Here is a 15,083-nt window from a genome sequence, read left to right on the forward strand (position 1 = left end):
GAGTATAATGCAGTAATAATTGTTAGTCCTCAATCGGAATCATGGTTTGCCCAGTGAAAAGCAATGATTAATTTTCTTTCTAGATAGAGGTGTAATTCCGTCTTGACAGATAGATATTTGACCGGAATAAGGCAATGGTGGATGTGATTCTTTTTTTCAAAGAAGGCGTTTGCCCGGTATAAGACGACGGTGGGCTTGATCCCATCTTCAAAAATAGACGTTTTCCCAGAACAAGCAACAGTGGATGTGATGCTTTCTTTAAAAGTAGGCGGATTATGGCGATGATGGATTTGATCTTTGGTTTAATCCCATATTTTAAAAAAATAGACGTTTGCTCAGAATAAAGCAATGGTGGATGTAATTTCTTCTTTAAAAGTAGGCGTCTTCCCTGAATGAGGCGATGGTGAGTTTGATTCCTACTTTAAATATAGGCGTTTGCTCGGAATAAGGCAATGATGGATGTGATTCTTCTTAAAGTAGGCGTTTGCCTGGAATAAGTTGAAAATGGATGTGATCCCTTTATCGGAAGTTCTGCAGTTTCATTTGTCCGCATTTCCGAAAAATGCCTACCATCAGTCTAGAGTATATCATCGATCTACTTTATCTATGTGAAAAAATATATCAAAAACCTCTTTTCTCTCGGTTCCAAATTATGCCAAATGACAAGGGTTCGTACTTTTCGTTTCGATGAGATGAAATCAAGCGTTTTTCGGATCGGATGAGAATCTTTTTTCGGAGTTTGTAGTGAAAAACATCTTTCTTTTACCCCTCTTCTCTCTAGAGCAAACTTAGAAGATAAGCGATAATCGTGCCTACTTGATGAATTTCACTTTTTCGCCTCACTCACTGTTTCGCGAAAATTTTCGCTAAACAATAACAGAAATTTTATGACCGCAACGGGATTCGAACCTAAAACATCAACAAAAATGGCGATGGGATGCAGTCACTATCAAACTTTTCGCGCACGGTAATAGCGGCTCTGTGGGTTTAAAAGTGTATCCGTCTCTGTATTTCTTTGATTCCGTTTTCCTCCTGTTCCAGTATGAGAGGCAGGGCCGGATTAAGGCGGGCGTGGCCCTGGGCCCCCACAAATCTTATGTACCAAAACCAATATTTTTGTACATTTTGGGGCCCCCACAAGCTGTCGGACCCGGGGCCCCCTTCTGGCTAAATCCGGCCCTGATGAGGGGAGAGGGAAATTGAAATGTCAAACCCAAGTCAGATGCCAAAGAAATACGGGGACGGATACACTTTTAAATCAACAGAGCCGCCATTACCGTGCGCGAAAAGCAGGATAGCCATACATGCAGGGATTAGGCTGTTTGTTTCAAAAGGATAAAGAAGGCTAAAAAAGGCTAAAAAGGCTTAAACAGAAGATAATTTTTTTGCTTTTCATCCCGTTATTTTGCATTATCTCTGCAGCAAATTCAGGTTTTATGATATTATAGTTTCTGCTTTTGTGGAAATATTCGAGAATCTGATTACGGAAATAGCAACGTATTCTCGGAAATATCAGAGCATGCAAGGTGAATGATTATTGTCATATTGTGTTCGAGTTCTGATAAAGGCTTGTTGGGAAGTGCGCTTGTCAGCACAAACTCTGTTGATGACAAAGGGTATATTGTTAGGCGTTGCTCGAATATTGATTCCCTGGTGAGGGAGCATTCTCTTCTCGTGAAAATGAGTGAGAATTACTATCCCTGCAAATGACTTTATGTCGATGGACCCAGACCCCCCTGAAAATGAAATTTTCCCGAAAATAACATTTCAGAGGAATCGTTCATCCTTTGAAAACTTAGGATTTTTAGAAATGTTTCGGTAACCTAAAGATTCTGTGTCTGTGTGAATCTAAAATATTATTTCCAAAATTTAATATTGTCTCAATATATATAAGCACGGGCACGGCAAATGCTGGGTGAAGCGTACCATTGGTACTTCGCGTACCTGAAGGAATAAAATAGACCCCATCTCGCGGTCCTTAGCCTCTTACCCAGCAACTCCTATCCCTACCTCCCCGCGGTGCTGGCCGGGATACGAGCAACCTTAGGGAAGATCGGGTAACCAACCCCGGTGGGAACTATGGTCGTATGCTGACAGGGAGGGGGGGGGGGGTTTGCTCCTCTCCGGAGGTGCAAATCTTATTGAGCGTCTGTTCTCCATGTCAGGATCGGCTCACAACAGCGTCTGTTCTCCATGTTAGGGCGGCTGATTATCGTCCGAGTGCCAGCGAGGGACTCTAAGTGAAACTGTGCACCATGGTCCACCGGGAATAAGGAGGAATGGTCCTCCGGAAATTTAGGGGGTTTGGTGTCAGGCCCTGCAAGCCAGCCTTTAAAAAACATAAGCAACGAACAATCAACAAGAGAGTACGAACCGGAACCATCGGCGAAGACCACTGCGACGAAAAGGGACTAGCGATTGGAAACTCGGTTCGTGGAACTGCAAATCTCTCAACTTCATCGGGAGCACACGCATACTCGCCGATGTGCTCAAGGACCGTGGATTCGGCATCGTAGCGCTGCAGGAGGTTTGTTGGAAGGGATCAATGGTGCGAACGTTTAGAGGTAATCATACCATCTACCAGAGCTGCGGCAACACACACGAGCTGGGAACAGCTTTCATAGTGATGGGCGATATGCAAAGGCGCGTGATCGGGTGGTGGCCGATCAATGAAAAAATGTGCAGGTTGAGGATCAAAGGCCGGTTCTTCAACTTCAGCATAATCAACGTCCATAGCCCACACTCCGGAAGCACTGATGATGATAAGGACGCATTCTACGCGCAGCTGGAACGTGAGTACGACAGCTGCCCAAGCCACGACGTCAAAATCATCATAGGAGATTTGAACGCTCAGGTTGGCCAAGAGGAGGAGTTTAGACCGACTATTGGAAAGTTCAGCGCTCACCGGCTGACGAACGAAACGGCCTACGACTAATTGATTTCGCCGCCTCCAAGAATATGGCCATTCGTAGCACCTACTTCCAACACAGCCTCCCGTATCGGTACACCTGGAGATCACCACTGCAGACAGAATCACAAATCGACCACGTTCTGATTGATGGACGGCACTTCTCCGACATTATCGACGTCAGGACATATCGTGGCGCTAACATCGACTCGGACCACTATCTGGTGATGGTTAAACTGCGCTCAAAACTATCCGTCATCAACAATGTTCGGTACCGACGACCGCCGCGGTACGACCTAGAGCGACTGAAGCAACCTGATGTCGCCACTGCATACGCGCAGCATCTCGAGGCAGCGTTGCCGGAAGAGGGTGAGCTCGATGGGGCCCCTCTTGAGGACTGCTGGAGTACAGTTAAAGCAGCCATTAACGACGCAGCGGAGAACAACGTCGGGTATATGGGTCGAAGTCGACGGAACGATTGGTTCGACGAAGAGTGCAGACAGATTCTGGAGGAGAAGGACGCAGCGCGGGCGGTCGCGCTGCAGCAAGGTTCCCGGCAGAACGTGGAACGTTATAGACGGAAGCGGAGACAGCAGACCCGCCTTTTTCAGGAGAAGAAACGCCGCCTGGAAGAAGCGGAGTGCGAGGAGATGGAACAGCTGTGCCGTTCTCAAGATATACGCAAGTTCTATAAGAAGCTCAACGCATCTCGCAAAGGCTTCGTGCCGCGAGCCGAAATGTGCCGGGATAAGGATGGGAGCATCTTGACGGACGAACGTGTGGTGATCGAAAGGTGGAAGCAGCACTACGAGGAACATCTGAATGGCGCTGAGAGTACAGGCAGTGAAAGTCAAGGCAGTGGAGGAGATGACTACGTCAGTTCAGCGGACGATGGAAGCCAACCAGCCCCCACCTTGAGGGAAATTAAGGATGCCATTCAACAGCTAAAGACCAATAAAGCAGCTGGTAAGGATGGTATCGGAGCTGAGCTCATCAAGATGGGCCCGGAAAAGCTGGCCACTTGCCTGCACAAACTGATAGTCAGAATCTGGGAAACCGAACAGCTACCAGAGGAGTGGCAGGAAGGGGTTTTATGCCCCATCTACAAGAAAGGCGACAAACTGGAGTGTGAGAACTTTCGAGCGATCACCATCCTTAATGCCGCCTACAAAGTGATATCCCAGATCATCTTCCGTCGTCTGTCACCATTAGTGAACGAGTTCGTGGGAAGTTATCAAGCCGGCTTCGTTGACGGCCGCTCGACAACGGACCAGATCTTTACTGTACGGCAAATCCTTCAAAAATGCCGTGAATACCAGGTCCCAACGCACCATCTGTTCGTTGATTTCAAGGCGGCATACGACAGTATAGACCGCGTAGAGCTATGGAAAATTATGGACGAGAACAGCTTCCTTGGAAGCTTACCAGACTGATCAAAGCAACGGTGGATGGTGTGCAAAACTGTGTGAAGATTTCGGGCGAACACTCCAGTTCGTTCGAATCGCGCCGGGGACTAAGACAAGGTGATGGACTTTCGTGCCTGTTGTTCAACATTGCGCTAGAAGGTGTCATGCGGAGAGCCGGGTGTAACAGCCGGGGTACGATTTTCAACAGATCCAGCCAATTTATTTGCTTCGCGGATGACATGGACATTGTCGGCCGAACATTTGCAAAGGTGACAGAACTGTACACCCGCCTGAAACGTGAAGCAACAAAAGTTGGACTGGTGGTGAATGCGTCAAAGACAAAGTACATGCTTGTGGGCGGAACCGAGCGCGACAGGGCCCGCCTGGGAAGCAGTGTTACGATAGACGGGGATACCTTCGAGGTGGTCGAGGAATTCGTCTACCTTGGATCCTTGCTAACGGCTGACAACAACGTTAGTCGTGAAATACGAAGGCGCATCATCTGTGGAAGTCGGGCCTACTACGGGCTCCAGAAGAAACTGCGGTCAAAAAGATTCGCCACCGCACCAAATGTGTCATGTACAAGACGTTAATAAGACCGGTAGTCCTCTACGGACATGAAACATGGACAATGCTCGAGGAGGACTTGCAAGCACTCGGAGTCTTCGAGAGACGGGTGCTTAGGACCATCTTTGGCGGTGTGCAAGAAGACGGTGTGTGGCGGCGAAGAATGAACCATGAGCTCGCCCAACTCTACGGCGAACCCAGTATCCAGAAGGTAGCTAAAGCCGGAAGGCTACGATGGGCAGGACATGTTGCAAGAATGCCGGACAGTAACCCTGCAAAGATGGTGTTCGCTTCCGATCCGGCAGGTACGAGACGGCGTGGAGCGCAGCGAGCGAGATGGGCAGACCAGGTGCAGAACGACTTGGCGAGCGTGGGGCGTATCCGAGGATGGAGAGATGCGGCCTCGAACCGTGCATTGTGGCGTCAAATTGTTGATTCAGTGTTATCTGTTTAGATGTTAACTAAATAAATGAAATGAATATAAGCACGCAGTCAACATACCTTCGTGTATATTGTCACATAAGATGATAAAGTGGAGACCATATAAATACGGAAAAATGGTAAATGCATCATGAAACAATCATGATTATCCTTAAACAATTGAAAAATGCTCCTTAAAAATACTGATCATTTTTCCTTAATTTATTGAACAAATTACCTTGAAATATATAAAATGCTCCGTAAATATTTGAAAAGTGTACCGTAGAAACGAAAAAAATGTACCGTAAACAATTGAAAATGCTCCTTAGAAAAACAAAGATCACGGAAAGGTACAATTTCTTTAACAATGCTTTGAATTGCTTGTAGGCTAAGATTACATTTTGTAGCATTTCATTTTTTTTACGGAGCACTGTTTTTAGTTTAAGGAGCATTTTCTCAGGTTAAGGAGTGTTACGATAGAACCGAATTTTTTATTGGTTTACTCCTTCTTCTTTTCTACTTTATGACAGCCAATTTCAAGGTACTTTTTCAACTATTTCACAATAATTTTTATATCAATATACTGCGCAATTATCATTAGTTAAATAGCAAATCTTTGTTTTTCTAAGGAGCATTTTCAATTGTTTACGGTATATTTTTTTCGTTTCTACGGTACACTTTTCAAATGTTTACGGAGCATTTTATATATTTCAAGGAAATTTGTTCAATCATTTAAGGAAAAATGATCAGTTTTTTTAAGGAGCATTTTTCAATTGTTTAAGGACAATTTCATCTGTTTTAATGGACAATTTTTGGGCTGCCATATAAATACTACCCCATACAATATGTTAGCATCTTATGTTGCATCATATACGATTTTGTGTTACCTGGGCATTTTTGTATTTTACTTGAATTTTCTTGTTCCTCCCAAAATCTCAGAAGTTGTGTTTGTTCTTTTAGTTTGTTACTCCTATTAGTCCTATTATTTATTCAATCAACATTGAATCAGCATGCATTCATTGTTCCTACTTCAACTTCCTTGAGCAATGACATCTGGCGCTGAGAATCAAAGCAGCGTAAAATACTTCGTGCATTATTATCGCAAGACATAACAATTGTTCGAAATTAGAAAACAAGATCAAATAGTTTCAATGAGAAATCATATTTGCAATACTTATGCAAGGTAGCAATAATCTAAGGGGGGGGGCAAGGTTGGGTTGGATTAAATTAGTCCTAGGAGGGGCTATTTTTAACCTATTCGCGATATTTGCGACGTGGATATGCAGAATCAATTTTATTTTTTCATCCGAAATCAACAGAAAGGTAATGCGTTGGGACCAGATATTCACGTCATTTTTTAACCATTCACAGTAAAGATTTAGTACGTTGTGAAGCGTCTATCAACTTCACATCATTTATCAAAATATCTTACTATAGAACTACGGCTCCGCAAAGCGTCATATACGACTGAGCCTACCGAATAAATGAAATGGTTATAAAAATCATTTACTAAGGGTGGCAGACGATAAAGACCGATCTTACCGTCTTTCTTGAAATGGTAAATGGCCTCCTTATGCTCCCTCAAAGTGAGGGCTGGTTAGTTTTCCATCCTTAAAAGTTCTCCCAAACACAAGCGACGCGATTTTTTCGCTTGGCGACTGAGATTCTGATGGAAATCTACGGATTTCTTCTTACTAGCACACTTTTAGTTTCAATTGGTGTGGTTTCAAATTTAGTTCAGGTTGAGTAAGAAATACATATGTACGATCCTGATTGGTGCCCGAAATAATAAATAATTTATTATAAACAATTATTATTTTTAAAACTGAAAAAATCAAAAATTTCTTGGATTTATTTAAAAATGTTTTGAAAAGCCTAAAAAAAATGGAAATTTTATTGTTGCCCCCTCAATTTATTTCAAACAAAAATAATCCGAGGGGGGACATATTTTTTTAAATAATTGTATCGGCTTAATTCAATTTTAAATATGAATATAGAACTCACCGATGAAAAAAAAGGCTATTCGCATAAACATCTTATTTTGGATTTATCCGTAGAAAAAATGGCTCATTCATACACCAAAATAAATCAAACACATTCAAATCTCTTTGATTTATGAGATGAGTAAATTACTTCTGGTAACCTTACTGTATTTTACGTAGATATGGAACTACCAATATATATTATCTTCCAAACTCAGATGTACTTTTTTATGATAGAATTAAAGGCGAAAGTACAGAATTGATAGTTCCATGGAGAAACGGAAGAAAATTTAAAAAAAATGTAGAAGTAGATTTTAAAAAGAGAGCGGCATGCAATTTTAGTTACGATTTGAATTGAACGAACTTCTGTATCAGCACTGAAGAGATATCAATTTTCACGCTAATACTACGCTGATACATTTGGCCCAACAACAGCCGGCTACCCAACTTCGAATCACATAGTTTCCCAATAATCCTGCTCGAAGGACCTTTATATTGAATTACCGGACCTTTTTCAACATAGATAGAGATAATTAGACTGCGCTGCCATAAACGTAATTAATTTCAAGGCTCAAGAAAACCCAGTCGTCTGCATTCTTGACTGCTCAATTCATAACAAATCTCAAACATTTATTAAACATTTGATTACATATACATAATTGCTTCAAACACCATATATGTATTATAGGATCATGAACATGTAACATTGAGCACATTAAATTCATTTTAGTTATTCTTCAACTTTTCTCCATGAGTTAACTAATTTGTACTGGCGATCGCGGCACGGCACAATGATGCACGCGACCCACCAAACTAAATATTTTCCCCTATAATTTGTTTGTTTACACCAAAAAAGTTCTTAAAAATTATTTTTCGCCAATTTTTATAAATCCTGTAGGAAGTCCCGAAAAAAATCCTGGAGAAATCTAGGCATTTTTTAGGAAATTCCATTTGATATTCCAATGTAAATTCCTTCGAAAATTCTTTCAGGGATTCAACCGGAAGTTCCTTAAAGAATTCTTTTGCAAACTCGTTCGGGAATTCCTTTAGTAAATCTCTCAGAAATTGCTTTACTTTTCGAAAATTTTCCTTCGGAAAATTCTTCAATAATTCATTTGTAAATTCCTCCAAAAATACTTTCGGTAGCTCCTCCAGGAGTTTCAAATAATTTTCAAAAAATCCGCCATTCAACATTCTTCCAGGGATACATTACCTATTTTTTCCGAAATACCTTTTGTCATTCGTTCGGATACTCCTAGAGCTTCGTCGTTTTAAAATTTGTGTGAAGCTGCATAAATTGGTATAGCTTGGAAAAATAATTTTGAAAAATTCAGCGTCTGATCACATTAACTTTGAGTTGTATAGACAGATAGGCAAAAGTATTTTGACACACTACTAAACTAACTAATTCTGAATTAGCTAGAACCGAATCCACATTCCAATCCACAATCAGTATTAAAAATGTCGCTTCTAAAATTCCAGTAAAGCTTACATAAGACCTTCTTTATCCACGGAAACAAATCCAAAAAAATATTTAACTTAAGCAAAACTCAGCGTACATAGTTTCCGAATGACTCACCTCGCTTCGCTTCGCGAAAGGGGAGGTTAGATTAGGTCGCTCCAACGACAAACCTCTCAAACACACACCAAAGGGATCACAATGACCTGGTGCCGCTGGTTCTGACGGTCGAGATCCAATTTCAACATAGCCAGGGCAAACGGTTGCGCAGTTGTCAGAACAGTAAATCCGCCGCGTCGTGGCGCACAGCTAACTGACACCCGCTACCGCCCGTCTCCGACTCGCACAAGTCGAACAAATTAATATTCATGCCCATGCAATGGAACCTGGTTTATTGGTTCGTAAGCCCGTTATAGCGGAGTAGGTAATGTACTTTCACAAAAATACGAAACCGTAACTAAATCGTATGACACTAAATGTGTCTTTATAAAGCGCAGCACCGCGCCGTATTCATATTGAGAAGGGTTGGGCCACCGACATCAAACGGTGCAGTAATTTTCTATAAACTCAAACGCGCACTTAGCATACGTATGAAGTTTCGGAACATGCATGCCTATTAAAACGCCATTCTGCTGCACACTCCAACCCCTTTCCAGTAACGTCAACGGCCACCGTCAGATAGAATGCATACACCGCATAGCATTAGTTAGTAGTAGCAAATAGTGGATTGTCTGCCGGTGCCTTACTCAATGGCCTGAGTAGGCGTTGCAGACTCTCAATTCGAGTCCAAAAGTCAACGCTAATGATCCGATAGGGCCATGGCAACGGAGACAACTTACGCCGGGCTACTTTGTTAATGTCAAGTGCGAGTGAGGAGGAAAGCGGACACAAACAAAAGCAATTTGTGAACTAATTTATCATCGTTTCACACCCCTTTGCCAACAAGGATTGGAAACACGTTTGAAAACGGTACAAATTTAAAGGAACGTTCCTTTGGTCATTGATGAGGGCAATGGTTTGAAGAGAATGTAGCCGGAAATATTTGGTTACTCAGCGGAATGATAAAGATCTTGCAATCGCTTAAACGCATCAAATTCTTGACGGCTGCAATGCATCTTGATCGCTGAATCATCGCTGTCTGAGATCTCACTGAGCAAATTTCTTAAAATATCGTTTTGTATCCTGTGGGAAGATAAACCTCATTCAGGAAGGTTCGCTGAATCACCACGCAAATCTGTTCTGTTATCGACTAACACGATTTATTTCTGCTTTCTCACTTTTCAGGATCGGATTGTGCGGCTTTGATAACCCAATGAGAGATCACAAGACGGACGAAGTTAAACGACACGTTGGACAGGTAGGTTTTCTTCGGCATATTTACACGTGTAACATCTTGCAACAAGAATCACTGTTTCATAGTTTAATAAAGCAGTACTAGAACGAGATCAAGGCGATGAATCTGACAACGATTGATCCAGGATTGTCTGCTCTAACCATCTCTGCAAATGTCAGTTTGAACCGAGCGATGTTCTTTGAATCGAGATCTAATTGTACAATAAATAAGCATGATCGCATATTTCTCGATTTACGATCGATTCGCGCGGTGTTCAAACTAATAAAGCGATTCAACGGCACATCCGCGCGAGCATGATCACGACCGCGCGCGCGGATGTGCACTCTCTAAAAAGGTGAAAAAGAAGATCCATCAACAGGCGGCGGCGGTTCAACCAAGGTGCAAGGTATGTAGTGTGGAGCAAAGTGTTGTACTGTGCAGCAGACTCTCGCTCGACATTCTGCTCCGTAGGCCGTCCTCCGTCGTCGCGCGAGTGATCTTTAAATATCAAGGTTGTCCGACCGTAAATGTTCCTCATCAAGCTTCAGCCACGCTGGTCGACCGCAGAAACGATTTCTGAACGTTGTGACGATCATGTTTAGTCCAAAAATGGTTGCCTAGAAGATGGTTTATAATGCCTAGGGCTAAACGACTTTAAATATGACGAAATCTACGCTCGTGCTCAGGTGGCAGATGTTTTATTCCAGTAATCTGCAGTTGACATAACAGCTGCGTTAAAAAAAAAACAAACCATCGATCCAATTCATTAAATCGACCGATGAATCAAAATCCGGTTTATCTTCATAGCCAGCACCTACCCTATTTGAATCAATTTGATTAAGATTGACTGAACATCGGGTGTTCTCGCCACCTATCACAATACAAAACAGCATGACTAGCCCATTGCTACATCCGCGATTTGCACCAATTTAACGTTCAATTATCGCCTCTCAATTACGGCATTTAACACATGCGTCATCCTGTGGACAGGCAATCTTTGAGCTCGATCTGCATGTGTTAAAAACCACGCACCAGCTAACCCCAAGAATTGAGTAATCCGCTTCTGTTCTCGCTGTCTAATTATCGAACGATTATCAGCTCCCCGACCGAGCGTGTCGGAATCACCGAGCAGCGGAAGATCATCTCCATTTATTACTCAATGGCTGTTCTGACATTTCCGCGCCACCCCACCATAATACCCGAGGTTCACTTTCGATTTCATCGTGGAACGCGGATGATCGACGGCAACAGCTGTAAGCTGAACTGGATCTTCTACTCGCACTAGCGTTTTTTTTTTCACGCTCATTGCTAATGATCGGTCGATGGGATGCAGTGCTGCATCGAGAAGAACTAGTTTTCCTTGAAAGATCGTCGCCTTCATTGCGATCCAGGAAATTACCATCTCTTGTTTTTGTTGGCATTGCTAATGCAATGGATCTGGTTCGATGAGCGATCACGATCGCCGCAGTGCCAGACTAGTGCGACGATGCGTACATTCCTACTCTTGCGAATACAAAAGGGCCTGTCTAATTTGTGTAGATCTTGCCATTAAGCTAGAAAACATAATGGCAAAGTGCAACTTCCTCCTAGAAGTAGCGATCAAAAAAATAGTCTAATGGTTTGAAAACGTGGCATTTGATGCTTAGATCTCTAACCTTCGTTCGAAAAATTTCGCTTCCTACACATGCAACTGTCAATCAACAACCATTGACCGTATGAGATCAATTCATCGACATGTTCTACACACCTAAATCTGCGGGTGAATATTATCCGAGATTCGAAACACAGCACAGCGGCCCACTTCAGTGCTTCCAATCATAAGCATCAATTCACGTTTGCTATATCAACTGCCACCACGATCGATCGGCGTCGATGCAAAACGAGATGCCAAGATTATCTCGCGTTTAAGTTGCGGAACGGCAGTGGCAAAAAATGGCAGATGAAAAATGTTGAGGACTTCTTGCTATAAGCCACGAAGAGCCTCCTGCTGTGATTTTTATTGGATTATCGATGGGTGTTTTACAGATAATCGGAAATTATCTAAACTTAACTACTCTATATCGACAAATTTGACTAATATTTTTATTTGATCTGTGCGCTGATTTGTAGGCATCCAGGTTTTTTATGCGGCTGGAATTCGTTATTTCTCGATTAACTTTCACTGCTTCTTAAGTAGCAACTGAATTTTCTTTGATTTTTTTGTGAATGTTAGAAGGCTCAGAAGCCTCCTTTCAAGAGGCTTGGAAGCCCTCTCTGGAAAGTTTCAGAAGCGTCCTTCCAAAATGCTCAGAAGCCTCGTTTTAAGAGACTCGGGAGACTTCACACAAGTGGCTCGGGAGCCTTCATTCTAGAGACACGGAAGCATCCATTCAAGAGACTTGGAAGCCTCGCTTAAAAGGGCTTGGAAGCCTCTCCTGTAGAGGCTAAGAAGTCTCCTTTCAAGAGCAGTGGAAGCCCCCTTTTAGGAGGCTTGAAGCCCTCCTTTCAAGACGCTCAGGAGCCTCAATTCAAGAGGCTCGGAAGCCTCCTTTCAAGAGGATTGGAAGCCTCATCTCAAAAAGTTCAGAAGCGTTCTTCCAAAATGCTCAATAGCCTCCTTGCAAAATGCTCAGCAGCCTCCTCTCAAAAGGTTCAGAAGCGTCCTTCTAAAATGCTCAGAAGCCTCGTTTTAAGAGGCTCGGAAGCCTTCATTCAAGAGGTTTGGAAGCATCCTTTCAAGGGGCTTGGAAACATCTTTTCAAGAGGCTTGGAAGCCTCCTTTCAAGAAGGTTGGAAGCCTCCTTTCAAGAGGCTTGGATGCCTCGCTTCAAGAGGCTCGAAAGCCTCCCGTCTAGAAGCTAGGAGGCCTCCTTTCAAGAGCCGTGGAAGCCTCCTTTTAGGAGGCTCGGAAGCCTTCATTCAAAAGGCTCGGAAGCCTCCTTTCAAGAATCTTGGAAGCCTCCTATTAAGAGGTTCAAAAGTGTCCTTCCAAAATGCTCAGAAGCCTCGTTTTAAGGCTTGAAACCATCCTTCAAGAGACTTGGAAGCCTCCTTCCAAAAGCTTGGAAGCTTCTTTTCAAGAGACTTGGAAGCCTTTATTCAAGAGGCACGAAAGCCTCCTTTTAAGAGTATTGAAGGCCTCCTTTCAAAACGCTCAGAAGCCTCCATTCAAGAGGCTCGGAGGCTTCCTTTCAAGAGGTTTATATGCGTCCTTCCACCATACTCAGAAGCAGAGCTTTAAATATTCGATTATTTTTTATGAAGCCCATCGGCCTTCTTTGTCACTTCACTTCTAAACATATTCATATTCAGCTCTGCACCGTCAATTTTCAGAATGAATATGGGTCAGTGAGTATTTATTTAAATATCACAAATTATTAAATAATCGTAAAAATGAACACATGTTTGATGATTTAAATAAATACACGCATAGATCTAATCCCGACGTTCAATTGAGGGGCATTTTTAGCGCCAAATGTCAATATAATTTTATTTTTTGTTTTTTTCGCGCGCGGTTACCATATTCAGTGGTAATCAATTGAATGAATTTATGAAGAAGTAAACTGAGAAAGTCATTCTATGTTTTGAATAATCAAAACACGAATGTCAAAAGTCGGAGTGAATGTGCTTCATGAAAGTGAATATTTTATGCTCTGCCTCGTTTTGAGAGTCACGGAAGCCTGCCTTCAAAAGGTTCGGAAGCCTTCTTTCAAGAGACTAGGAAGTCTCTTTTCAAGAGGCTTGTAAGCCTCCTCAAAAAAGGTTCAGAGCGTCCTTCCAAAATACTCAGCAGCCTCGTTTTAAAAGCCTTCAAGGCTCGGCCTCATTTCAAGAGGTTCGGAAGCCTCCTTTCAAGAGCTTCGGAAGCTTTTTTTCAAGAGCTTTGAAAGCCACCTCTCAAGTGTTTCAGAAGTCTCGATTTGAGAGGCTCGGAAGCCTTTTTTTAGGAGGCTCGGAAGCCTCCTTTCAAAAGCTTGGAAGCCTCCTTTTAACATGCTTGAAAGACTCGTTTCAAGAGGTTTGTAAGCCTCCTTTCAAGATGCTTGGAAGCCTCCCTTCAACCGCTTGGAAGCTTCTTTTCAAAAAGCTTGGAAGCCTCCTCTTAAAAAGCCTCCTTTTAGCAGGCCTTAAAGCCTCCTTTCAAGGGGTTTGTAAGCCTCCTTTCAAGATGCTTGGAAGCCTCCTTTTAAACGCTTGGAAGCTTCTTTTCAAAAGGCTTGGAAGCCTCCTCTCAAAAGGCTTGGAAGCCTTCTTGCAAAAGCCTCGGAAGGTTTCCTTCCTTTTACTTGGAAACCTCCTTTCAAGAGGTTCGGAAGTCTCCTTTCATGAGGCTCGGAAGCCTCCTTTCAAAAGCCTTGGAAGCATGCTCTCAAAATGTTCAGAAGCCTCGTTTTAAGTGGCTCGGAAGCCTTTTTTCAAGGTGTTCGGAAGCCTTCTTACAAGAGACTCGGAAGGTATTCTTCCTTTTTAAAGAGTCTTGGAAACCTTTTTTCAAGAGGTTCGGAAGCCTTTCTTCAAGAGGCTCGAAAGCCTCCTTTCAAGAGCCTTGGAAACCTCATCTACAAAGGTTCAGAAGCCTCGTTTTAAGTGGTTCAAAAGCCTCCTTTCAACATCTTGGAAGCATATTTTCAAGAGGCTTGGAAGCATCCTTTTAACAAGCTTGAAAGCCTCCTTTCAAGACGCTTAGAAGCCTCCCTTCAAGAGACTCAGAAGCCTCATTTCAAGAGATTTGGAAGTCTTCTTTTAAGAGGCTTTGAAGCCACCATTCAAAATACACGAAAGCCACCACTCAAAAGGTTCGGAAGCCTATTTTCAGGAGGCTCTGAAGCCTCATTTTAAGAGACGCAGAAGCCTCCTTTCAAGAGACGCAGAAGCCTCCTTTCAAGAGACTCGAAAGCCTCCTTTCAAGAGGCTCGAAAGCCTTCTTTCAAGAGGCTCTTAAGCCTCCTTTCAAGAGCATTAGAAGCTTCCTCTCAAGAGATTCAGATGCCTCGTTTTTAATGGCTCGAAAGAGACTTGGAAGCCTCCT

General features: G+C 42.9%; 1 protein-coding gene across 4 annotated transcripts in view; it reads left to right on the forward strand.

The window, feature by feature from the left end:
- The window catches only part of LOC134218541 (uncharacterized), a 757,540-nt gene that overhangs the window by 706,838 nt on the left and 35,619 nt on the right, over positions 1-15,083 (forward strand). For all 4 annotated transcript variants that reach the window (XM_062697669.1, XM_062697670.1, XM_062697671.1 and 1 more), the window contains one exon: positions 10,027-10,099. In XM_062697669.1, coding sequence (XP_062553653.1) covers positions 10,027-10,099 — 73 coding nt within the window. The remainder of the gene's footprint in view (positions 1-10,026; positions 10,100-15,083) is intronic.

This window comes from Armigeres subalbatus, chromosome 2 (genome assembly GCF_024139115.2).
Source record: "Armigeres subalbatus isolate Guangzhou_Male chromosome 2, GZ_Asu_2, whole genome shotgun sequence".
NCBI lineage: Eukaryota > Metazoa > Arthropoda > Insecta > Diptera > Culicidae > Armigeres > Armigeres subalbatus.